We start from the raw sequence: 25,492 nt of genomic DNA on the forward strand, positions 1-25,492 counted from the left end.
GGCCACGCCCCCTGTGACGTTGCGCTGAAGCCCCGCCCCCGACCGTGCCGGTGCCGCCGGCCGTAAAGCGCCGCTGCCGCCCGCCCGTCCCCGCCCCGGCGGTCGCTGGCCATGTTCGCGGCGGCGGAGGAGGACGACGCCGATTTCCTGTCCCCGGCCAGCGGGTGAGCGCCGGGGGCGCGGCGGAACCCCCTCCCTGCCGCCGGGTGGGCGCGGCGGCCCGGGCAGGCCGCGGGGCCGTGGCCCCGGTCCCGGTGAAGGCCCCGCGGCGGTGAGGGGCGGGCAGGCAGGCCGGGCCCGCGGCCGGGGCTGTGAGCGGGGGTGGCGCCGGGGCTGTGCTCCGCTGCCGTGCCGCTGCGGCAGCGCCGTACGGGCAGCCCCGGAAGGGTCCGGCTGCCGGCGGGGCTCGGAGCGGTGCCCGGGGCAGGGCTCTGGGGTTTGAGAGCCCGCTGTGCTCGGGGACCCCTCCCGCTGGGGGAGGCGGAGCCGCTCCGGGGTCGCCAGGGCAGAGAACTCGGTGTTTCCACTTGAGTAAGGAGCGGTGGGAAGTCCTCCAGGGCCGCTTGGGCCGTTCCCCCGGCGCTGGCTCCTCCCAGGCTGCCCCCCGGGATCCCCTCGGATCCCTGTGCTGCGCGTCCAGGCTTTTGTATCGCTGGCGCGGTGCCGCTTCCAGAGCTGCACTTCCACTTCCCGCCCCCTTCCAGGAGCTTCTCTTATAAACTAATCCTCTCTCTTTATAGAAAATTTAGTGATTTTTTAAAGGAGGTTCACTGGCAGTGGTGTCATCCTTTGTTTGAATTATTCCCTTGCCCCGCGATATCAGGAATAGGTTGAGCGGAACTGGCCTTGAAGCAGTGAAGTTGCAAACAATGTATCCTGAAGGAATAACCTCCAGCGTTAAACCCTCTGCCCTTAGCTGGCAGAGCTTCTGCCGTTTTAAAACTTAATGGGAGAATGTGTTTCATGGACATTTAAAGACTAAATACTCCAGGAGCTGAATGGCGGTTTCTTTGTCCCATATAATTTTGGGTATTGTAAGAATCAGCTATTTTATGTCAAGCTAGTTCTAGTCATTGCTTCAAAGTAACTTCTTTTTTTGTGTAGTTTCAGTTCTTACACCTTCAGTCGATTTTTGAGGAAATGAAACACAATTGTACCACTTTCCCAACTTCTTCATCTACAAGTTCTGCCTATTCAAAATTAAATGGTTAGTTAGCATAAAGCAACTTAACCTGCAGCCCTTTGTTTACTTCCAAACTGATGGTAAACACTGTATTTCATACAAATTCTAGTTAAGGGTGCTCATTATGTATAATGCCCATGTTAAATAAGGTTAAATGGTTTTATTTCCCTTTCTAGAGCCAGATTAGCCTCTCTCTTTGGCCTGGATCAAACAGTCTCAAGCCAGGGAAATGAATTCTTCCAGTTCACGGCACCAAAGCAGCCCAAGAAGGGTCAGACAGCAGCTGGTGAGTAACTGGGCTTGAGCATGGGGAACACACTCAGCAGCACGTGTGTGGGGGGAACAAGGGCCCTTGTGAAGAGCAGCAGAGCAAATAATTCCCTGAGCTTTCCTCAGGGCTGTTTTCCTCCAGTGCCCTCCTACACCTGGATTTTCAGCTGGCCTTGGGTGACTTTGGAAATCTGGTCTTTGCTTCTTTGTGATTTCCCACTGGAGTTATTTCTCCCTGCGGGAAGGAGCATGTCGTGGTGGTGTCCCCAGCCAGTCCTGTGCCTCTGAGAGCTGTCCCTGGTCTCTGTCCCCACAGGGCAGCCCCAGAAGGCCCCGGTGGCCTCAGGAGTCCCCTCGGTGCTGGTGGCCACGGCCGTGCTCGCCTATCGATAGTAAGTGACTCCTGCTGCAGCCTGTGTCCCTAATCCCGGGGGGAGGTATTCCTGATAAATGGGAAGAGAGACTCATTTTCAGACGTATCTGCATGGGGGGAATGTGCAAGGCAGTGGAAGTTTCTGCTCAAGAACAGTTTCAGTTGCTGCACTGCAGCTCTGGGTGAAGCAGCTGTGAGATAAAGAGCAAGCTGTGGGTTTGGCTGTGGCTGGGAGCTGTGTCCTGGCTGCTGGGCTCAGATGTGCACTGCTTCAGGAGGCTCTCTCAGATGCTTGTGGTTTGTGCACTTGAGAATTGAGACATGAGCAGAGTGACAGCACTAAAACTGTTTGATGCTCCCATCATGGAGAAATGTTTCTGCGCTGGATCTGTGAGAGCAGCTTTCAACTCACTCCATAATGTGTGCTCTTACCTGTGGGCAAGTAGGAATGTCCCTAAGCTAAGCAAGGCTGCCTGACATTTTATACCTGGGAAAAGGGATCTGAACTCTCAAGAATTGAGTTAGGGGTAGTTGTGCAGCTGAATGTCTCCTTTATCTTCCAGTACAAATGGGCAGTACTTGAAGCAGGGCAAGTATGGAGCAGCTGTAGTGGGGAACCACGCCACCAAAGAGGTGAGAGGCACTTCCTTCCCTAAATCTGCCATGCTGAGGGCTCACTGCTATGAGATGGTGTTTTTGTGAGCTCTCCAGGTATTTTGCTTTTGATGTTGTTCTCCTGCTGCCTTTCTGCCTCCTGGGTTTTCTGGGGCTCAGCCATCCACCTTGGTGACATCTTTCTTTCCCGCAGTCTGTGAGTTTGTAACATCTCTTACAACTTGTGCCTGAAATAGTTTGCAGTGTTCCTGGAAGTCATTTTGGTATTTATTCAGAATGTCTTTGACAACTGGATCACATATTTGTGCATGTGGAAATGGATATAAAGGAAAATTCTGTCCAGCAGTACAGAGATGGTTTGCTTAAGTTTTGTTCTTTTGGTATCAGAAACATCTTTCCTTCCCAAGTGTTCCTTGAAGAGCACAGAACTGAGGTGCCCAGTAAATTGGTGTGTTTGAAGGCTACTTTGAAAACTCTCACCCCTCCCTGGTATTGGTATTTGTGATGTTTCATATTCCCCAAGTTTTCATTCATGTCTCACTAAGTTGCTTCTGCCTTGGCAAGAACAAAATAAATCTTAGTTTGGTAACTAAATTCCTGAGTCAGTGATCTGGGAGATGTTGAGCTGTGTTGTTCTGGAGGAGCTGGGGAGGACAGGTAGTGCAGGAGGAAGCTGAACCAGCTTTCCTCAGGCTGCCTGTGTGATAGCACATCCAGCTGGGAGCAGTCACTGGCTCACTCCCAGTTCACCACTGAGCTGTGCCCACTGCAGGTGCACAAAGGAAAACACATCTCCATAATAGACTATGTTTAGTAGAGCCAAATATGTCAATAAATCTCATATCTGTGTTGTTTAGTACTTGGAAAACTCCCTCCAACTCGGTGTGTTGTGTCAATAGGTTGATGCAAAGATTTCACACACAAACCTCTTCAGGGAAAATGTCTTTCCCAAAAGGGTGATCAGGGCCTGGCACAGGCTGCCCAGGGCAGTGGTGGAGTCCCCATCCCTGGAGGGGTTTAAAAGCCATGTGGATGTGGCACCTGGGGACATGGGTCAGTGGTGACCTTGGTAGTGCTGGGGGAGTGATCTTGGATCATTCAGTCTCTTCCAACTTAAATGACTCTCTGATGGTTTAATGCCATGTGTGCTGAGTTCTGTATCTGGAAGGGTTAGTGCACCATCTTTTTCCACTGTAACTGTGAAAAATGTGGAATTAATTAAAGCATATTGTTTACTATAAAACAATGAGTTTCTCTTGCTTGGTTGCTGCAGCTAAATAAAACCCTTGAGAATAAACCAGTTTTAAGAAGTGTCACAAAACTGTTAAGTATTTTTGCTGTGGTATATTTGACAAATAAATATTGAGCCTTAGGCTCTGCATGTGACAAAGCACCTTAGAAATGAAGACGTTTTGAGTTCCTGTTTTTGTTCTTTTTCCTTGCCTAATTCCTTGTGGAATCCAGTACAGGATCCTCCTTTACATCAGCCAGCAGCAACAGATCACCTCTGCAAGGATCCACCCAGGCTTTGTGCTCACGGTGAGACTCTGCCTTGGAAAAGCCTTTTTTGATCGCAAAAACCACAAGGTTGGCCCTAAAATTCTTCCTTAAGCCTTGGTTTATAACTTTGAGATCAAACATCTGAGTGACAGAGCAGGAGGTGTCCCAGTGTGACTGTCCTCCTCGTGTATTGCACAAGAGGCTGTGACAGCTCCCTTTGGCTGAGCACCTCAGGACATTTCCAAACCAGGGCTCCTGTAGGAGGTAAATTATTACCTGTGCTCACAGAGGTGTTCGGGGTTTGCAGCCCTGTAGTGGAAAAAAACAGCAAAATTCCTTTTGCTGAGAATTTCTAATTAGGTGTCTGAGGGAATACAACTGAGTAAGCAGAAGGAAATGACAGCAAGGAAATGTTTTCTCTCAGAAAATTTACACTCAGCATTTTCCTGCTGTTGAGAACAATCTGGAGCATTGTGAGCTCTAAAATGGAATCTCTCAGGAAGTTGATTTCTGCCAGTTTTACAGAAAATTGATGTGTTGGTTTACTGTTCTTAGCTTGTCATCAGATGGCATCAAATTTCTTTGTATGAGAGAGAAATTTCACTCCAAAACAATGAAATTTCTGTCCCAGTTTAGACCTTGCTGTCTAGTTTTTTATAAGCACATTCTTGAAAAATTGATGGGTTTTATAGTCACTTCTGATGACATGGGTTTAGAAGTGAGAAGAAGTGATTTCTCCAACTGATTCTGGAAGCCTAATTACAATAAACTGTGGAATGTAAATTACTTTCACTTTAAAATTCTCAGTATATGTTAAAGAACTAGGCTTCAAGGAAGTTTCTGAAAGGTTTCACCTTCCTGTGTGAACTGCAGCATGTAGGAAGAACTTAATATTTGCTCACCTATTTGAGTTATAATAATTCTTCCATGATAATGAACAGGTAAATAAAGGCTAATTTTGAACTTGGGCAGTAGAACGGCAGGGTTCTTCCTGCTTGATCTCAGCAGCTCTTACTTTAAGCTTCTTTTGGATGTGGGTTTTTAGTTCATTTAATGTCTAAGATAGAAGTGATTTCCTCTCCCACAGGTTCAGCCCAACAATTACAGCACGTTCTATGATGATCAGAGGCAGAACTGGTCCATCATGTTTGAGTCAGAAAAGGCAGCAGTGGATTTCAGTAAGCAGGTAACTGCTCCCCTCTGGGCCAGGCACTTCTGGTGGCTGGTTTACAGCAGGGGCAAATCAAGTTTTGTTTTCACTGGAGTTCAGTTTTGAGTGTGTGCATAACTGTGATGGACACACGTCTGAGAGGATCTGAGAGGAGCCTGCCCTCACTAAAACAAATCTCTTTGAGGCAGGGAGCCTGTTGCTTTTCAAGATTCCCAAGTGGTGCATATCAATGGTTCTGTAGAGCAGAGGGTGTTTAATCAGCAGCATTCAGCACAAGGAGATGTGGAATGCCCTGGGAGTGCATTTCTAGAGTGGGCTTGATCAGAACAGCAAGGAATGCATCAGATTCATGAGTGGGACCTGTCCATTAAAGGCCAGAGACATTGCCAGGCTTTCCCTCTGCAGGTGTGCATTGCCAAATGCAACAGCTCTCCAGCACTGGACTCGGTCCTCTGCCAGGATCTCCTCCTGGGAGAAGGGCAGGGGGTGGAAGGAGGAGACTCCCTGGAGGTTGCCTATACAGGATGGCTGTTCCAGAACAACGGGCTTGGACAGGTAAAGACATCTCTGCCACCTCCTAATGCTGAGTGGGACAGTCCCTGAGAGGAACCTGCTCATCCAGCATAGTACTGGTGTTGATGTTAAAGTGTACTTTGGGCATTTGTGGCACTGTAAGTGGGGTCATCTGTATTGCCTATAGAATATCAAGGGATTCTGGCATATTACAAAAAAAAATTCCTCAAGGAAAGGAAAGGGTTGAGTATTGGCACAGGCTGCCTGGGGCAGCAGGGAAGAGTCACATCCCTGGAAGTGTTCAAAAACCAGCTGGATGTGGTGCTTGAGACATGGTTTGGTGGTGAAACCCCAAACCATGTCTCATGAAACCAGCAGGGCAGTGCTGGGGGAATGGTTGGACTTGGCAATCTTAGAAGGCTTTTCCAACCTTAATGATTCTATTATTCTGTTACTGTCCAGGGGAGGTGATTGAAATGCTTTTAAACTTCTGTGGGCACTCTCACACATGAATATTAAATGTTGTTTTGCTTGACCCAGTCCTGTCCTAAAGCAGGTCTGAAGTCTGAGTCTCCAGTTATCATTCACTTCATGAAATTGTACTTCAGGAAATGGACTAAAGCTCTGTCTTATGGCTGAGAATTAATTTTGGTAGTAGTGGAATGGGAAATAGCATTTAACCAGTGGTTCTAGGAGTTTATGGAATAAAGCAGTGTTCAGAATCTTGAAACAGTTGGGAAGTCCCTGTATTTTGTGTTCTTGTTCAACTCTCCAGGTGTTTGACTCTAATGTTAACAAAGACAAGCTGCTGCGGCTGAAGCTGGGGTCTGGAAAGGTCATCAAGGTACAACTTCTGGCACTTTCATTACAATAATTGAAGTCTCAGAGGTTTGAATTACAGCACATCTTGTTCAGGATTCATACTTGCTATTTCTGTTTCATTTATTAGCAAACACTCTGACAGTGACTCACTCAAGCTTTGCACAATAGAGCCCAGTCTCCTTTTCAACATCAGTGTTAGGCAGGAGTTGTCCTCTTTGGTAAAAAAGGAAATTTCCTGTTTTCAGGAACTGGGGATTTATTATCTTTATTTTTCTGGAAGTCACTTCATCCATTCCCTTGTTCTTGGGGAGCCCTGTTTTTAAAGGAAACAATTTTTCATCCAGTTATTTTGTTACTTCCTTATGTTATCCCATAAAATCAGAGTTTGATCAGTCAGAGATGCTTTTGTTCAGGTTACTTCCATGACCTGAGTAATTCATGTATGACCTGTATAATTCAAATATGACCTATTACAAGTTGTCTTTTATTGAAGATGTGCTATTTGTCTACTTTGTTCTATCCTGTATCTTACTAATTTTGCCTGGCTGTTAGAGCCATCTTGTTCAGTGCTGGCATCCCTTGGGCAGTCTGCATTGCTCTGACTTCATGTCCCTCATTACAACTATATTCTTTGGTTGCTTTGTAAATCTAACCAGAGCAATTCGGATCTCTTTGGGGTCCAGTTCTCCCCCAGAATGCTGAGTGAGTTTGCCACTGTGTGGTGGAGCTGCATCTTTATTCTTAAGTTAACATTGGGATTTACAACTGACTGTCAAGATTTGTGGCAAGACCAAGGTTTAGTGCTGCACATTGAAAATAGAGAGGATTTTGTAAGAATCTCTCTATATGTGTTTTGGAACCTTTGCCTAAAGTTGTCTTAATTGGGGTAAATAATGTCTCTGATCCAACTGTTGCTTTCTCTTCTGTTGCCTGTGCACACCAAAGGGCTGGGAGGAAGGAATGCTGGGCATGAAGAAAGGAGGGCGAAGGTTCCTCATCATTCCTCCAGCCTGGGCCTACGGGGCTCAGGGCGTGGCTGCTCGTGTCCCTCCAGACTCCACTCTGGTGTTTGAGGTGGAGGTCAGGCGGGTGAGTGTCTCCTGCCAAATGTTTGGTTTCCATCTGCTTTGTGACTGCAAGGGGGGAACCTGCTGTTAGTGTGAGAACTGCAGCTCAGAAACTGTTAGAAACCTCAGCAAGATGTGTATCTTTAATTCAAACAAACAAACCCAAAACAGAGCCCTAAACCCAGAAAATCCCTCAAGGCTGTTTGTCCGTTGTAACTGTCTTGGGATCTTTTAGCTGTCTTATTTGTGAGTCACTTGGGAAAACAAAACACTATGGGAGGAATGAGAGGATGTAAAGACTCAGCTTCTCCAGCTCTGAATCAATTGGCTGCTTTTCCTTGAAGTGCAGCATCTCCACAGGCAGTGGCATCACAAATAAATTGATGACAATTTTTACAGGAACTCAGAAAAACATCTCTTTTTTTGCTTCATGCTTTTTAAGGTGAAGCTGGCAAAGGAGTGCTCTGGTTCAGATGGGCTGAGTGTCAGTTCAAGGGATTCCCCTGCACCTTCTCCAGTTCCCAGCTCAGATGGCTTCTCCTCAGACTCGGGTTTAGTGCCTCCCTCCACCATCCCTCCAAAGCCTGGGTAAGAGGCAGCATGGCCTGAACAGCTTTCTGTGTTAGTGCTGGTGATGCCCACCAGCACAGTGCTGCACTAACACCTCATTTGGCAAATGTGGGGCCTCTGTGCCAGCTCAGTGCCCTCCATGTGGCAAAGCAGTGCTTGCTAACAGGACTTGCTGAAATTTTCTGCTTGAGTGCTGACTTCCAGACTAAAGCAGTTGGAATGGGCTCCAGTGAAGGAAGTCATTCCAGCATTCCTGAGATCCAGTTGCTCCTGGGATTGAGCTGTGTGGGTGCTGCTCTAACAGCTGTCTCATCTCAGCTGGCATCATTGGCATCAGTGTGGACCTTCTCAGTCTCCACAACTCCCTGAAGAGGGTGTAGCCAGGTGGGGTTGGTTTCTTTTCCCAGGTAGTAAGTGACTGGGGAGAGGAAATCACCTCTTAAGTTACTCCAGGAGAGGTATGCTGCATGTTAGGAAAACCTCCACTGATAGAATGGTCAGGCATTGGCACAGGCTGCCCAGGGTGGAGTTACCATCCCTGGAGGTGTTCAGAGAATGCAAATGTGGCACTTGGGGATGGGGTTTAGTGCTGAACGTGCTGGGGCTGGGTTAGTGGTTGGTGATTCAACCTTAGATGTATTTTCCAACCTCAACAATTCTATGTTCTCTTCCTTAAATTAAATGGGTCACCCTTTTTAGGGAGTCCAAATAAGTGCTGCTCTTGTTGCCATAAGTAGTTTATTTGGCTTGATTAAAATTATTTATACCAGAACTTGGTTATTAAAGCAAACAAAATTATCTTTCTGTAATCAATGGGCCACAGTAGTGTCCTGAGCATATCTACAGCTAACACTGCAAAGAATGTTCCAGAAGGGTAGGCTAAAAGAAATGCTCATGATGTGAGAAAACAGCTTTCCTAGGGAGAGGTGTATTTTACAGTATTTATAAATCTAGAGTTTGGCTCCTGAGTTGCTCCTGGCTCATCTCCTCTCCTGTTTGGCTTTGCAGGGAGCCAGCTGTCCGGGCCAAGTCCAACTCCATCAGTGAGCAGCTCGCAGTAAGTGCTGCCTTTTCCTAACTTGAAGCCTGACTAGAGAAGTTTATTTGCACTTAAAGCACTGGGTACTGCTGAAGATAAAGTGAGCATCATGCAAGACCCTGGAATGTTCGTCTTACAGCAGCTTTGGGCCTTGCTTGTGTAGGAATTAATGGTTGGACTTGATGATTAATGGTTGGGCTCCATGACCTTAAAGGTCTTTTCCAACCTTAATGATTCTGTGGTTACCAGGACCTGAGGAACCCCAGCCCCACCCAGTCCCTACTCTTAAAAGCAAGGTGACTTTGACCCTGTGGATGTTCACAAGACTTGTTGTCTTTTGAGATAAATGGACAAATTTAAAATAGGTAACAAAGGAATTGGGACATTGAGGATAAGTTTATGGAGCTGCATAAGAAGACTTCGTGCCTCCAGACAGAAAAAGCTGCTAAGCAGCTTCCTGAACTCACACATTTTCTTGTTGGTGTTTTGTGCAGGGATAGATTTTCCTCTGTAGTGACAGAACTGTCATCCCAGAAAGAGGATATATAAACAAGCCAGATGAACAATCCTGGTGCTACCTTGTGTGCTTGAAGAGTAGATTTTCACACTGTCATTGAAAAATGGAGTCAAAATTCAGTCAGAGGTTTAGAAGTGTTTGTAATACGCCAAAAGCCTGGGCTGAGACAAAGGGAGAGTAACTAAATGTTTCTTTTAGAACCCAGATGTAGCAAAGGCAAAGCTGATTTCTCGGATGGCCAAAATGGGACAGCCCATGCTGCCTTTCCTTGCTGGGACAGCAGGGAGCCAGCTGGACTCCAGTGACTCAGAAATAGAGGTACCAGTCACAGCAGGGTGACTCTTTCACTGCTTTTCCTACACTGGGGGTTGCTTAAAGTGGGATCTGTAGCAGTGACTCTGCCCTTGTCCATGGAAATCTGCTCTGGTTCTATGACAGAAAGGTTCCACTTGGGTTCCTGGGGTAACACCTTGTCTCAAGTGACCTTGGGCTCAGGCTGTTGCCTTGTTCTTTGGTGTTTCTTGTAACATGCAGAAATGTTTTTAGGATCCCAATACTCTGAGAGGGACAACCCAGCCAGTGGCTCCAACCAGACCCTCCCAGCCAGCTCAGGCAGTGCTGCCCACAGTGTCCACACAAGGTAATGTGCTGGGGAGCTGCTGCACTCCCTTTCCACTCCAGGAGGGCTGGGGGAACAGAGGATTCCTTCCACGAGCTGAAATGTGAGCTGAAAGCTTCTGATAAGGCTTGCTGATCCACGAGACACTAATCCACGGGAGCACAAGACAATCCTTGGAGTGTTTCTTCATTGTGGTCTTGTGCTTGAGGAACAGCAGCCACCATGCCTGAGCTGTCCTGTCACTGGGCACTGAGATTTGCAGGCCATGGGATGGATAAATGGAATGTTACAGGTCCTTTCTGAGTGAACAGTACTTCTAGGAATGATGGAAATCCAAGTGAAGGGCAGCATGGGCTGGCAGCTCTGCAGGGCTGGATGTGCCTTCCCATGATGGAATGGTCACACCAGCTGCTGGTCAGCTGAGCAGCCTTCAGAGGCAGTCTGAGTCACACTTCGTGTCAGTGAACTTCAGAGCTGTCTCTGAATGAAAAGAGTTTGTTTAAGTGGAGCTAGAAGTGGGTTTTCCTTGAAAGGTTACTCTTTTCTTGACCTATTATTGCTTGCTTGACTGGATTTAATTTTCACAAGGTTGCAGACAGGCTTTTGTGAAACTTTTGTCTGTTTAGTGGTTTGGTTGTTGGTGGGGTTTTTTTTGCCATTTCACACTAGGTGAATTAAGTTCTTTTGAGCTGCTTTATAGTATGCTGACTTTATTTCTTCCTTTTCAGTACCTCAGGCATCTGGTGCTGCACCTTCAGTATCTTCTGCTGCTTTAATTCCTGCAACGATCCAGCCCCATTCAGCTCTGCCTGGAGGAGCACAGGGTTTTCAGGTACCAAAATGAAATCAAGGAGAATATTGGCACTTCTGTCCTTTCTCCTGAGTCTTCTCCATTGCTGGGAGCAAGGACTTTAAAATAAGGGTGAGAATTCCAGTCTGTTTCCTGTGACTCTTTGACCTTCTCAGGTTTTCATCACATGCCTCTTAAAATTTATTCAAAAAGGGGTAATTTTCTGTTTATGATGGGTTCTCAAACTGAGCATGAACCAGGCTTTAATACCTGGTTTTGTAGTGGATATAACAAAAACTTCCAAGTTCCTCAGCAATGGGCAGTAAAGTTGCAATCAAGTTGTGTTGTGCTTTTTGAGCCCTTTTTAGGAAATAACCTTGTGTTCAAATTAACATCAGGAGCTGCTCACATGCTGATCTGACTCTCACAAATGTAGGATGACAAAGTTTTGCTGAAATTTGAGTGAAGGTGGGAACTAACTAATCCTCAAATGAAGAGTATTATTTTCCTTTCACAATGACTGTTTGTATTTTGACTTTCCAACTCCTTAATTCTTGGATTTTTTTTCTTTCCAAACATCATCCTTGCTCTTGGGCTTCAAAAAATATGAAACTGTGAGGACATGGGGAAACAGCAAAACACATTCTAACCTATTGAACTTGTCCTGCAAGGCATATCCAGGAGTGGCATTTGCTTACCCCCAGACTGCTGCATCTGCATCTCAACTCCAGCCTGTGGGTCAGATGTATCCTGCTCCTTACCAAGGTATGCTTTAAAAGGTACCTGCTTCTCAGAGGGCTGCAACACCTGCAGTAAACAGTTGGGGATGATGATTTATGGCTGTGGTACCACTGTGCTGTTTCACAAATGCTTTTTTTTCAATACCAAATAGATACCAAGAAATACCCATCTCTTACCTTAAAGAGCTTTGTGCAGTGTGAAAGGGGCTGGAATTTCTGTGTCTTCCTAAGACTGGGTGTTACTAAAGGAATTTGGTAGCTGGTGCTTCCAATTATAATTAAAAATACCAGCCAAGGAAAGAATTGAACTGTAAAAGGCAAAACCCAGGAAGGACCAAAGGCATTCAAAGAACCATTAAGGCATCCCAGTTGGTGAAGTCTTGAGTGTAGCTGAGCCTTTCTTGGAGCCTGTTTTTGCAGTGCAGTTTCAGAAGCTGACCTTCACTGCTGTGGTTTGACTGTGCCTCTGCTTTGTTTGTACCTCTGCTGCTCTGGTGTGTCTGGGGGCTTTGCTCTTGTTGAGCTGAGCTGTCACATGGCTCAAGAATTTCTTGTACTCACTTTCCTGTTGAGGTTATTTGGGAAATACCTACATTATTCATTTTCCAAATACCATGTCCGTTTCACTTCTGGGCTTTGCTGTGGCAGGCTTCATGCTACCCAGCTTTTGCTGTGTCTCTGTGTAGGTATTTCCCCTTACATAAATCTCTCTCCTTTCCCTCCAAGCTCCTGGAGATGTCACTTCCTTTTTGATGACAGAAGCTCGGCAGCACAACACGGAAATACGACTGGCTGTGAGCAAAGTCGTGGATAAAATGGATCACCTGGCTGCCAAGGTATGGGTAAAATGGATCACCTGGCTGCCCAGGACATTTCTGCTCTCCAGGTGTGCTGAGAGCAGTTGACTCTTATTTAAATGCCTGCATTAAGTGATACAGTAAATGAGTAAAATTCCAATATTATCACAATTATATCACCTTCAAGTGGTAACAGTTCAGCTGCTGTGTAAAAACAAAGCTTAGGCCTGGGGAAAGGTGCTGTCTTACTGTCTTGAATATCATGTGATGCATTGTTTGGAGGATTCCCTGCCCTCTGGGAGGTGTCACACTTGATTCAGTGCCTGTTCCCTGCAGCTGAGCAGAAGGAGCAGAGAAATGCCTCTTTGCACGTGTCTGACTCTCACCTGTACCCATAAATTCATTTCACATGGCTTAAGAATGGTTTCTCCCTGCAGGTGGAGGAACTGAAGAAGCAAAGCACTGCTAACAGCTCCTTGCTGCCTGGCATCTCCTCTGTCACTATGGAAGCCTCCATGATCATGAGCAACATCCAGCGCATCATCCAGGTGAGCATGGCCAGCTGCTTTCACTGCCATCAGGAGCTGGGGCTCTCATTATCCCTAATGAGAGCAAATGTCCAGCCACCCATGGCTTCTGGTTTTGTGTGGTCAGAATGAGGATGAGACTTAGAATGATTTCCATCCCTCTTTCCCCCTCCAAAAAGCTCTTCTCAGCATTTTGGGGTTTGGGTATTTTCTGAGTCAGAGTTGTGGGTATTTAATGGGCTTTGACTAAAGGTTCATGTGGGAGAAGTTCAGCTTCCCAAGCCATTATGGATTTAACCCCCAGTCTCCAGCAGAGCAATTTCACAGCTGAAGTACCACTTTGTAGAAACAACCTGCTTCTGCTATTCACCATTTAATTTTATACTTTGAAGCCTTTCTAAGCAGCAGCCTTAAAAACTTGGGGTTTGTAGGTAAAAAAGTCAACCAGACACAATATTTTCTAGAATGTGATTTGGCAGCCACTGTCCTGTGCCAGGATTCTGCTAAATGTGGCAGGTGCCTTCCTGGGCTGCTCCCACAGAAGGGGGAATGAGCCTCACCACTGCCCTGCCTCTGTGCAAAACAAAGGTTTAGGAGCTGCTGCAAGGAAATCTGAGTAAGCTGAATATTCATGCTGAGCTGTGCTTTAGGAGAATGAGAGACTGAAGCAGGAGATATTTGAGAAGAGCAGTCGGATTGAGGAGCAGAATGAGAAGATCAGTGAGTTGATTGAACGTAACCAGAGGTAAGGGGTGGGAGCCTCATTGCATTTCCAGACTCTCCAGCTTACACTTGGGCATATCTGAGGGCTGTTTGTTAGGAGACAGCCATATTCTGATATTTTGAATTTTTTTTCTAAGGTATTAAAAGTGTGGGATTCTTCCTACCCCTTCTCTGCAGGGCTTATCCCCAAAACTCTGGTTTACAGTAAACATGAATGTGTAAAAGGGGGACAAAATCCCTCATGCTGTCTTTGAGCATGCTTGCCCTGTTTCTGGGGGTTACTTCATTTTTGCTGGCTTTTTAGTGAGGTGAAGAAATTGTAGGGGATGTGGTGCCCTTTGTGAAGTTCAGCTGCTACCAAGTTACCAAAACTCTTGGAACACCAGACATTTTCAGAGAGCTGAAGCACTTACCCCAGCTGATAAAAGCTCTGCTGTGCCAGGCACAGCCCTCCCACCCCTGAGATCAGCACGTCCTGTCAAATTGTCTGGGACTTGTCATGAGTTCAACAGAGAGCTGCTGTGCTTTGGAATATCACCTTTTCTGTCTGAGCCCTTGGCTCCAAGGCCTGTGTTTCCAGGAATGCCCACGGAGTCTCCCTGTTCACAGGTATGTGGAGCAGAGTAACCTGCTGATGGAGCAGAGGAACCACTCCCTGCAGACAACAAATGAGAACACGCAGGCAAGAGTGTTGCATGCCGAGCAGGAGAAGGTAACAGTGGCATGAACAAAGCTAGGGTTGTTGCATTAAAACAAGCTGAAGCCTTGTTAGTCAAGGCAGTTTTCTTAGAAGGCAAGTGCAGTTCTGAAGTTTGTTTTGAGAAAAAATTGGTTTTGATGGCTTTTGTAACCAAAGCATCACAGAGATAAAACCATTTCATGCTGTCATAACTTTAATATTGTTACCTTGTAGGAGAGTCAGTTACCTTGTTTTATTGTTAACTGTGTAGGCATGTGGCCAATGTGTTGAGGAATTGTGTATCACAGGGCTTTTGAGTTGGAAATACTTCAGTTATTTAGTTGCACTGATAGTTCCAGAAGAGTTTTATTCCTTTTATATAACTGACATAGAGTGATTATAGATACAAGAAAAAATATATTTCCTACTGGAGTTTCTTCATTGCACTTTTGTGATTTTTTTCTTTTTTTTAATGCTAATCAGAAGCTGTTTGTTTCACCCAGTAATACGTTGTGCTTTTATGACAGGAACTGTTGGGAAATAGCTTTTAAACCAGTGAAATGAATTTATGCATGGCTGCATACCCTGAACCATCCCTGTAGGCCAGCCTAGCCCAGGAGTGCTGCTCTGGCTCTGCCATTGCATGGTGCCTGCTCTGCTTTGTCAAGCACTGGCTTCTTAAATCGCACCAAGTCCAGTTTTGCTCTGTGCTCTCCTGCTGAGCTGTCTCTCTCCAGTTCAGATGTGAGGTGAGAGCCACAGCTTGGTGCACCTAGAGCTGACCAGAACTGCAGCTTTCCAAAGCATGGTAAACAGCAGAGCAGGGAAGGGCTGAGAGCAGGCAGGGAAGGGGGCTGCTTTTCCACCCCAGCCCAGGCTGCACACCCACACTGTGTAGGAGTGTGAGAGATTCTAACCAGGAATAAGTCAGACTGAAATAATAAATTAAATTCCCTCCTCAGTGAGGACAGCATCCTGCTGGTACAATACAACTTGGGGAGGAGTCATCTTTTGGCAGTATAAGATCCTCAGGAGTCTTTTGGGCCTCATCTTCAGCAGGACCCCCCTGACTGAGCATCACTGCCCAGGGATGATGTTACATGAACAGGCTTCAGGCCAGACCAGGAAAGCCCTGCCTGGCACTGGGAGATTTCCCCTGGTTCTGTGGGAGTATTGACTGTAAATATGAAGGCTGGTATTCCTTTGTCTAACCCAGCTTGCCCTGGGACTGCAGTTACTGAATCCCCAGGGAAGAGGATTGATTGGAAGCTGTTTATCCATTGTTTACACACAGATTTACTCACCATTTATTTGGTTGTACCCAGGGTCACTGAGGTGTTAGTTACTCACTGCTTTAGGTTGTGGATCTTTGACCATGGCAGAGCAAGTCACAGCTTTAGGTGAAGGCTTGTGAACCATAAGTCATTCTCCACCTCTCCAGTGCAGGTCATAGCCAGGACTGCTCCCAGCTCTGGAGTGTGACATACCCTAAGGATACCTTTAGTGTCTTTCTTTTTACATCAGGCTTCACTCCCTTTTTCTGTTTAAGCTTTTACAGTCCTTGGAGTAATTTGAAGGCTTCTCTGGCATGCCTTAGGCTCCTGTTATGAAGCATTTTGCTTTTCTGCTGATGAATGCCTCTGCCTTTCAAGTTATGTTCTTAACCCTTCCTGTTTCCTGTCGCTGCTTTCTCTTCCCAGCACATGCTGCCAGTGGATCGGGGCTGGGACCAGGTGAGGCAGTGTCTGCTGACTGTGTAGGTGCTAGATGGTTGTGCCCTAGGAAGTGCCAGCCCAGCTTCCTCTTGAACTAGAAACTGATTGACATGAAAAGAATGAGCTTGAATGAGCACAGATCCCTCACTGGAAAAGGGCTTTAGAGCTGGCAGTGTCTCCCCACTGGCCCCCTCTTGGGGAGCCCTTTCCAAAAACTCACGTTGCTGCTTGTTCCACTCCCCATGGGAGAACAGGATCACTGGCAGAGCAGGTACAGGTCACCCAGGATTCCTGGTGCCTGGAGGCTGGAGCTGAGCTGTGGACATGAAGCATGCTCTGTAGAGACTTGTGTTTCCTGCCACAGGATCTCCTAATTTTGTTTTCTTCATTTGCCATTAAAGACAGAGGCAAGGCTTAAAATAACCTTTGGATGTCTTTAGCTGTGCCATGGGGTTTGGTTTTAGCATGCCAGGAGTCAGTGTAGCAGTGGGACATTTATGGAAGCACAGGAGGAAAGCAGATCTGGTTTTGGCCACTCTCTGAAATGCTGCCTCCTCTTTAAAATGAGTGGTGTGGTATCCCAGCCCTCCAGATCAGCACATCCTCATCATCACCATGGTTGGAACAATTTAGCTCACAGCTCTTCTGTGCCAGAAGGTGTTGGTCCTCGTGTGGAGGGAATTCTGTTAGGGAGATAAAGCAGAGAGAAAATCCAGTTCTCCTGACCTTACCTGTTTCAAGAGTGTGAAAAATCTGTTGGGAATCTCAAAATAGGCAGAGGTGTGGAAGCTGTTTAGGGATTCCCTGTGCATATTCTGTCTTTGCAGAGCATCCTCTGAAGTTTGTGTGTCACTCAACAAGATTGGGAACGGGACTTTGTGTCTGTCTTGATGCCTTGAGCCCCTGCTAACATGGCTTACAAGTTGTCTAACAAGCTGTGCTAGTGCCTGGTTTTGGGTGAATCACTGACTCTCAGCAATCCTAAATCTAAACAGGTCCCCAGAGCTGTGCTAGGAAAGGCCAGCCTTGCCCATGGGCAGCCAAGGTGACCCCATGCTGTGTGCTCTGGGGACAGGGTGCTCTCCTGGCTGGGACCAGCCTGTGTTTAAGTGGCTCTTCAGTGATTTGTAAACTTATGGAAGACAATTAGATGTTGGAGCCCAGGCTTTTTACTCAATTAGATGTTTTCATAGCCTGAAAACTGAGCAGAGTCACCAGGCACTGGTACCAGGATTAAACGTATTTAACCTTTTCAGGAAAACTCACTGGGTTGAACTGATGTGGTGATGAGGTTGTTGTGGCCTCGTGCAGCTTTCTAGTCAGTCTGGACAAAACTGACATGGCAAAAAAGTCACTGTTGCCTCCTCACTCTGGAGATGTCTTCCCTGATAAGGTCTCCAGCCCTTTTCCAGCTCTTCCTGAGAGAACACTTCTGCTGCTTCCTCATGCATCCCTTCCCCCCCTTTTCCCTGCTCCATTTTGTGCTCCAGGCCAAAGTTGCAGAGGAGCTGGCAGCTGCCACAGCCCAGGTTTCCCAGCTGCAGCTGGAGCTCACTGCCCACCAGAAGAAGGAGATGGATCTGAGGAAGCAGCTCTCCTGTGCTGTGCAGGATGCAGAGAGACAGGAGGCACAGCTCAACAAGCTGCAGGCACAGGTGGCAGGTGAGAGCTCCTTCATGGCTCTTTTCTCTGATAAGTTGTAGTTTTTTCCTGTCTTCTGGGGTATCTTCCTGCTTTCCCTAGGATCCAGTCACAGGGGATGGAAGGATATGGGTGCACTGAAATATCTGAGGGATGTGCATCCTTGTCACCACTGAGGGCAAAGTGGGATAACTCAACAAACAAAATCATCCTGTTACAGGGATGCCTTTTGTAGAACAATCTCTTGGCTTTTCTGTCCAACATCTTGTAGAGCAGCCAGAGATGTTCCACTGGATGGGAAGTTGAGATGAACCTGAGGTGTTCATTCATTCCTCTGTGCTGGGCACTGCTGTGGCCCCACATGATGGGAAGGACATGGAGGGGCTGGAGCCCCAGGAGAGGCTGAGGGAGCTGGACAGGGGCTCAGCCTGGACAAAAAGAGGCTCAGGGGGGACCTTGTGGCTCTGCACAACTCCTGACAGGAGGGGACAGCCGGGGGGGTCAGGCTCTGCTCCCAGGGAACAGGGACAGGAGGAGAGGGAATGGCTCAGGCTAGGCCAGTGGGAATTTAGGTTGGATATTGGGGAAAATGTCTTCACAGAAATGGTTGCAAAGGATTGGAACAGGCTGCTCTTGATAAATTCTAGTTCCCACTGCAGGCACCAGTGGAGTTGTTAACTGCACTTTGCAGGAGACTCTATTCCTCCCCATCAGCCCCCAAAATGTGCTCCCTGCAGTGGGAGTTGCACCCAAACTCACAGGGAAATGTGGGGCTTTGTTTGCAGAGCTCCAGGAAGCCTCTCAGGACACTCAGAGCAGGTTCAAGGCTGAGAAGCAGAGCCGCAAACAGCTGGATATGAAGATTGCAGCACTGGAGGAAGAGCTGACAGACCTGAGGGTGGAAAAGGAGACTCTAGAAAAGGTATGTCCAGTGCCAGCAACACAGTTTCAGTGGTTTACTGAAGGTTAACCCAAAAACCAAAGCTTCTTGCTTTTAAATATGTAAGTTTAGTAAATCTCGACTCATCTGCAGGCTGGTGCATCCTTTGTGCTTATGTTTATTCATTATTGTTCATTTATTTATTCTTGTTTATAATTATTCATTATTATTTTTCTTATTTTAAATTTATTTTTAATTAATTTATTTAATGTCTTACCCAGTAATGCATCAACCTTCCTTACCTCTGAGGTAGCCTCAGCTTGATTTCAAGTGATGGAGTTCCCTGCCTGAAGAACCTCCTCCTACCTGAAGGAGAAAAGCTGCTTTGGTGCAGCCTGGCCTATTCTGTGTCATGTTCTGTGTTGCAGAATCTTGCAGAGAGGAAGAAGAAATCCCTGTCAGAGAGAGCTCAGGCAGAGGAAGAGATGGAGGAAATTCGCAGGTCGTACCAGCAGGAGCTGGACAAGCTCCGGCAGCTCCTGAAAAAAGCCCGGACCTCGACTGACCAGGCAGCAGCAGAGCAGGTGGGGACTCAGGGGAGCTGCTGCTCCAGGTCTGGGGGGCTTGTGGGAGCCTACAGGTAGGAAATAATGTGAAAATACTCAGCTAGGGGAAGAATGAAAGCATTACCTGCTTGAACTCATGGGTTAGTGTCAAACTGAGGAAAGGAAAGGCACCAAATTGAGAGTGTAGTAGAGAGAAGAATGTGGGACTTGGGAGGAGTGAAAGGTTGTTCAGAAATATGCCAAAAAGTCTGAAATCTGAGCCAGATCATCTGGCGAGCCTGGGGGTTTGTGGCTGGAGCTGAAGTGAGAGGTGTGGGTAGGAGCTGGTGGCAGCACTCTGTCTGTGGGTGTCCAGCCCTGGCCTTTCACCTGCTGTGCAAACCCAGGTCTGTGTGTGTGTTCCTGATGGTGTCTCTTGTGCCATGGGCAGCTGTCAGTGATCCAGGCAGAGCTGGAGTCCCAGTGTGAAGCCAAGTGTGAGCGTGCCCTGGCCTCAGCCAAGGAGCAGCACGCCCGGCAGTGCCAGGAGCTGTGTGAGCAGAGGGACTCCCTGCAGCACCAGGTGGCCCAGCTGGAGGAGAAGGTAAAGAGCTGTTCTTCATTGCTCTAATGGGCTCTAAACACCAGCAGCTGTAACCAACAGTCTTCTCCCACCTATCTGGGGCTTGACTTTCTAACTTCCTGCCTGTTATGGAGCTTGATCTTGGCCATCTGCAGGTGTTCTGTTGGGTTGGGTTTATTATGGAGGAGGGAGAGCCAAGGTGCTGATAGTGCTGAAGTGCAGCAACAGCTTCAACTTGCACTTACCTGCACTGTCCTGAGTGGCTGTTTGGAGTGGGTGACACTGCCAGGGGCTGTACCTGCTCTGCTTCTTGTGTTTCAGCTCACAGCTCTCAAACACTCGAAAAAAGCAGAGGAGCAAAAATTGTCTGAGGCTCAGCAGCGTTTGGAGGAGCTGGAGCCTATCCAAGAGAAGGTAAAGGAATAACAGCAACTGGATGGGAACTGGAGTGCAGGGAACACCAACCTAGGCTAGTCCAGAATAACAAGGATGGGAGTTCCAGAATGTGGTGGGGAAGGGATAATTTCATGTGGTTTCCAGCAAACCAGAACAGGTCCAATAATGAGACCCAGCCTTCATCTCACTGGGATCTCAGTGTTGCTGCACCCACCTACTCTTGGTGGCACTTGAGGAGCTGATGACACAATTGTGACTCTCCAAGGCTGGCTTGGCTGTCCTTATTTTGGTGCTGTTGCTTTCAGCCAAGTCTTTTGTGACATGCTTAAAGCCCCACTGAGAGTCAGTGCCTCACTAAAACCCTTGCCAGGTCACCCTCGAGGTGGGGCTGTGGTGTGAGGAGCAGCTCTGAGGGTGGCTTTCCCTTGGCAGTACTCAGCCCTGCAGGCAGACGTGGGGGTGCTGAGGGCTCGCTACGAGGAACGGATCCGAGACCTGCAGAAGGATCAGGATGGATCTTCCCCTGCAGACTACACTGAGCAAGTGAGCTTGACCCTCCAGTACTTCTCCTTCCTGAGCAAATGGATTTACCTTGAATTATTTCTCTTTGAACTGACGCTAGAAGGAAAAACATAATTTTCTCCACAGAGAACTGTGCTTGTAGTAACTGTCCACAGAGGAAGAAGGGATGGGATCTTATCCTAGAGTCATGGTCACACAGAATGGTTTGGGTTGGAAGAGACCTTAATGCTCATCAATTCCATCCCCTCCCATGGCAGGGACACCTCCCACTGTCCCAGGCTGCTCCCAGCCCTGTCCAGCCTGGCCTTGGGCACTGCCAGGGATCCAGGGGCAGCCACAGCTGCTCTGGGCACCCTATGCCAGGGCCTGCCCAACCTCACAGGAACAATTCCTGCCCAGTATCCCATCCATCCCTGCCCTCTGGCAGTGGGAAGCCATTCCCTGTGTCCTGTCATTCCATCCCTTGTAAAGAGCCTCACTCCATCTTCCTGCTGCCCACTTTGTTGCCTGACTTTTATTTCTTGTTAAAACTCTATGTTTGAGGTTTAGATTTAAAAACTAAAAAAAAGAAAAGTGCCAATCTGCCTTGGCTTTGTGCAGCCTGCCTCGTTTTGGGGGGATAAATTTGGGTCACATAGAGTGGTTCTGAGTTAAGGTGGCCTGATCTGGTGGGGATTTCTGGTTTGGAAAGTAGATTATTTGAAAAACCACCTGTGTGTGTTTGGATTTATTGTTCCTTCCCTTGGAGAAGTGCCTGGTGTTGAGTGCAGTGCTTCACATGCTGATGAATTGTATCTCTGTTTCCTGTCATGCTGTTTTGCAGGTAAAGAAGATAATGAATGGTGTATTTCAGTCTCTTCGGGGTGAATTTGAGCTGGATGAGATGTACAGTGGCAGGACAGTCCTGGGGGTTGTCATGAACACTATCAAGGTATGGCAGTGGTGAGAGGAGAGAGAGAGAGCCTTGGGCTGAAACCTCAAATCTGTACTGAGAGACTGAAATAACTGAAGGAGAATTTGTTGTGGGTGGCAAAGCAGTCTGGTAGGAGGAGGTGCTACAGGGACCTGTGATGGTTTGTATTTAGGGTGCAACTTGTGTTCTCTCTGCTCCCCTTTCCAGACTGTGACACTGCAGCTGCTCAGCAGGCAGCAGGAGAAACCAGAGCATGGCAGTGAAAATGAGGAATCTGGCACAGGAGCAGGGAGACAGGAGGGATCACCTGGAGCAAAGACTGAGCACAGAGAGCCCCTGCAGCACAGCCCAGCACAGAGCACTGCACTCCCAGCTGATCCTGGGGAAGCAAGCAGAGGCTCCCTGCAGTCTGAGCAGCAAGGCCAGGCTGCTCCTCACCCTGCTGGGCCCACAGCTCCTGAGGAGGAGCAGGAGACACAGAGCAGTAGGATGGCAGAAGAAGAGAAGCATCTCCCTCCCGCAGCTGATTCCAGCCTGGATGCTGAGAAGGAGCCTGTGCTTGCAGGGCAGCCTGTTCCTGGGCTGGAGCAGAGGCTGGACAGTGTTCCCATTGGGAAGGCTGACCCAGAACAGGATCCCTCTGCAGTGCCTTTGCAGGCAGCTGCTGCAGAGCCTTCTGTTCCAGGAGCCAAGCCAGGAGATGGGGATGAGGCAGCACCTCCAGCACATCCAGCTGTGGAGCAGAAGGCAGAGGAGGCTGGGGGAGGTTTAGAGCCTCCTCCCTTAAATGGGGAGGAGGGGAGTGGCACAGAGCCGTGGGATGAAGCTGGCTCTGAGCAGGAACCTGCCTCAGCGTCCAGCAGAGCAGAGCCAGGCTCAGCTGTCCTGGGAGAAGCTCCAGGATCACAGGAACTGGGCTCCAGCCCCAGGCACACAGATTCCAGGTGAGGCGTGGTGCTGGGTGCCAGGGTCAGCTGGGGCTGGGACAGCAGCTGGTCCAGGTGTGTCCCTGCTGCAGGACAGCACAGGCTGGGGGCTGCAGCCCCTTCATGGTGCTGGCACTGGGTGGCACCAGCCAGGAGCTGGCACAGACCAGGCTGCCCAGGGCACATTCCACTGGGAGCAACCCCAGAGCAGCCTCATGTCTGCTGGAGGCAGTGGAGAACGTTCCCAGGGGAGTGTGCAGTTCCTGTGCAGTGATCCTGCCAGGTCCCAGAATTGCCCTGCACTGCTGAACAGCACTTGCCACAAAGGTTTCCCTTGGTGAAGAGGCTTTGCCATCTCTCAGTAACAGAACTTGTAAAAGCAAATCCCATCCTCTGAGATCCAGCTGCTCATTCTTTATCTCCTTGCAGCCTCTTTGAGGATGACAACTTCTTTGAAACAGCATCTCCTAAACCACTGAAGCCTCAAGTTCCCTCAGAAGAGGAGGATGAGGAGGAGGTGGTATGTATTTGGGTGTTTGGTATTTGGGTGTTTGCTCTGATTGAGGCACGGTCTGTAGCTTGTCTGTAACATCCTCCCTGTGGCAGTGGGGGCCTGGCTGAGCTCAGGGCTCCCCATCCATTCCCTGTGTAAATCAGGAGTGTCTGGGGTTGGTGACTGAGCTGGGAGGGGCTGGCTTGGCTGAGGGAGTGGTGATAGATTCCTGCTGCCATGAAATCAGTGGGGCTTGCCAGGTTAATTGAAGGGTTTTAGTGTTTGGCCCCTTTCCAGTCCCTTTTAGCCCATAAGCAGCTCCTGGAATCATAGAACCACAGAATCCTTAGGGTTGCAAAAGACCTTTAAGATCATCAAGTCCAGCCATCCATGTAGCATCATTCACCATTGAACCATGTCCTCAAGTACCACATCCACCCACTTTTTGAACACTGCCAGGGATGGTGACTCCACACTGCCCTGAGCAGTCTGTGCCAGTGCTTTACATTCCTTCCCATCAAGAATTTTTTCCTGCTATCTAATCTTAACCTAATCTAAACAGCAAACCATCACATGAGAAATAAAAACTTGGGTAATGAGGCTTCTTGTTCCCAGCTCCTCAAAGCTGGCAGAGATTCCAGAGCAGTGTGGTGATTAGGAAATGCCAGGAAGCTGCTGGGGCTGACCAGTTTCCCTCTGGTGTGGCTTGCAGAGCATGAAGGGGCGCCCCCCTCCCGCGCCGCTCTTCGGTGACGATGATGATGATGACCTGGACTGGCTGGGATGAAGATGTGGCTGCTGAGCCCTCTCCTCTGGGCATGGCCTCTTCCTGTGCTCTGAGCCCTTGATGAGCTGCCCACATGGGACATTGGGAAGGGTCAGGGACTTCCCAGCTCTTGTCCTGCAGCTGGATGGGGGCTGGCAGCGGGGGGCTCTTCCTGCACTCGTGGGTGCTCAGCCCCATCACTCTGAGCTGCCAAACACTCTGGGGTTGGGATGAGTGCAGGAGCCACCCGCTGTCCCCCTCCCCTGAGCCCTGGATTCATTAATCTCAAACTTTATGCAAATAGGAACTTGGCGAAGAGCTTCAGCAGAGCAAGTCTGGCAGGACCCTGCTGTGGCAACACCCTGTTAAAAAATCAGACTAAAATCTCCTTCCCCAGTGATGAAGTCCTTGGAATACTTGTCAGTCCCTAGGTGGCTCCCAGGGACCCTGCACCCTCTCCCCACTGTGTCTGAGCCATGTGCCCCTGGAGGTTCCCCCAGGAATCCCAGTCAGGTGTTTCCTGTGAACCCCTGGCTCTGCACAAGCAGCTTGGGGAGCCCTGGGGGCTGACGTGGTTCAGGTGGGCACTGACTCAGAGCTGTGGCACAGGTGCTGCTGGGCCTTGGAGCTCTGGTAAAGCAGGGCCTGAGTAGCTGTGATGGTACAAGGAGCACAATCCCTGCTGTGTGTTAGTCAGACACTCACAGGCAGCTCCTCCTGTGCCCAGAGCTGAGGTGGCTTTTGCTGGCTGTGTTTCCCTGTGGGAGCAGCAGCCCAGCTCTGGGATGGGCTGTGTGTTTGGGAACTCCTTCCCCACAGCCCAGCCCCTCTCCCGTGCCTTTGGCTCTGCTGCTGTTGAAGTGTGACCATCCCAGCACCAGTCAGACTGTACAGAGGGGTGGGACACAAGGCCCAGGCTGGGCTGGGCAGTCTGGGGTGTCACCATGCACTCTGAGGGGACCAGGAGGGGAAAGGAGTGAGGACAGAGCTGGGCAAACAGCCTGGGGCTCTCACAGCACTTTTATTCTCCATTCGTGGGCACTAACACAACTTCACCCCAAAAGTCTTTAAAATAAATAAACCCTTCATAAAATGGAAGAACTTAAACTAATTATACTAATTCTATGGTTTAGTTTCTACACCTGCCTTTACAGTCTCTGAATGGAATTAGATCTCTGTCCTCATAAAGGTGATTGCTTGGGAGGAAACACCCAAAAGAGCACTGGGTGTTGCTGTTGGGGTGTGACAGGTGCCTGTGCCCCAGTCTCAGTTCCACAAATTGCCAAATGCAGCTGAAATTGGGGCAGAGACCAAAGCCTGTGACAGCCACCCTGCTGCCATGCAGGGTGACCTGAGCTGGGTCTTCCTGGGCATCACTCAGTGCTCACTAGGAGGGTGTTTGGAACTGGATTTTGGGGGTGCTTGTGCTGCTCTGAGGGTCAGTGCCCTGGTGTGGCATCTGGACCTGTCCATGCAGTGTCCCAGGAGCGATCACTGCTCATACTAACAACTTCCACTTCTCCTTCCCCATTACAGATAGACACCCTGAGGGATTTACATTTCACTTCTTGGAAAATAAAGTGCAATTAAACCTGGA

At 48.5% G+C, this 25,492-nt stretch overlaps 1 protein-coding gene across 5 annotated transcripts; it reads left to right on the forward strand.

Annotated features, from left to right (window-relative positions):
- Positions 1 to 36: 36 nt before the first annotated feature.
- FKBP15 (FKBP prolyl isomerase family member 15) lies at positions 37 to 25,492 on the forward strand. 5 transcript variants are annotated; one of them, XM_041474899.1, is made up of 30 exons: positions 37 to 164; positions 1,360 to 1,469; positions 1,770 to 1,845; positions 2,390 to 2,459; positions 3,906 to 4,028; positions 5,029 to 5,127; positions 5,518 to 5,667; positions 6,401 to 6,469; positions 7,393 to 7,536; positions 7,957 to 8,102; positions 9,093 to 9,141; positions 9,839 to 9,958; positions 10,187 to 10,280; positions 10,988 to 11,091; positions 11,721 to 11,814; positions 12,516 to 12,625; positions 13,024 to 13,134; positions 13,764 to 13,858; positions 14,446 to 14,548; positions 16,216 to 16,248; positions 17,721 to 17,892; positions 18,657 to 18,793; positions 19,180 to 19,335; positions 19,748 to 19,900; positions 20,201 to 20,293; positions 20,708 to 20,818; positions 21,621 to 21,728; positions 21,918 to 22,654; positions 23,066 to 23,156; positions 23,842 to 25,492. In XM_041474899.1, exons 1-30 carry the CDS (start codon positions 112 to 114, stop codon positions 23,914 to 23,916), a joined length of 3,786 nt encoding a protein of 1,261 aa, XP_041330833.1. In that variant the 5' UTR covers positions 37 to 111; the 3' UTR covers positions 23,917 to 25,492. The 5 variants fall into 5 exon arrangements, with proteins under 5 accessions (XP_041330833.1, XP_041330836.1, XP_041330834.1 ...); XM_041474902.1 differs by having other exon boundaries at positions 76 to 164; positions 3,906 to 3,980; XM_041474900.1 differs by lacking the exon at positions 16,216 to 16,248 and having other exon boundaries at positions 97 to 164.

Source organism: Pyrgilauda ruficollis, unplaced genomic scaffold (assembly GCF_017590135.1).
Source record: "Pyrgilauda ruficollis isolate IOZ18807 unplaced genomic scaffold, ASM1759013v1 scaffold34, whole genome shotgun sequence".
Taxonomy (NCBI): Eukaryota; Metazoa; Chordata; class Aves; order Passeriformes; family Passeridae; genus Pyrgilauda; species Pyrgilauda ruficollis.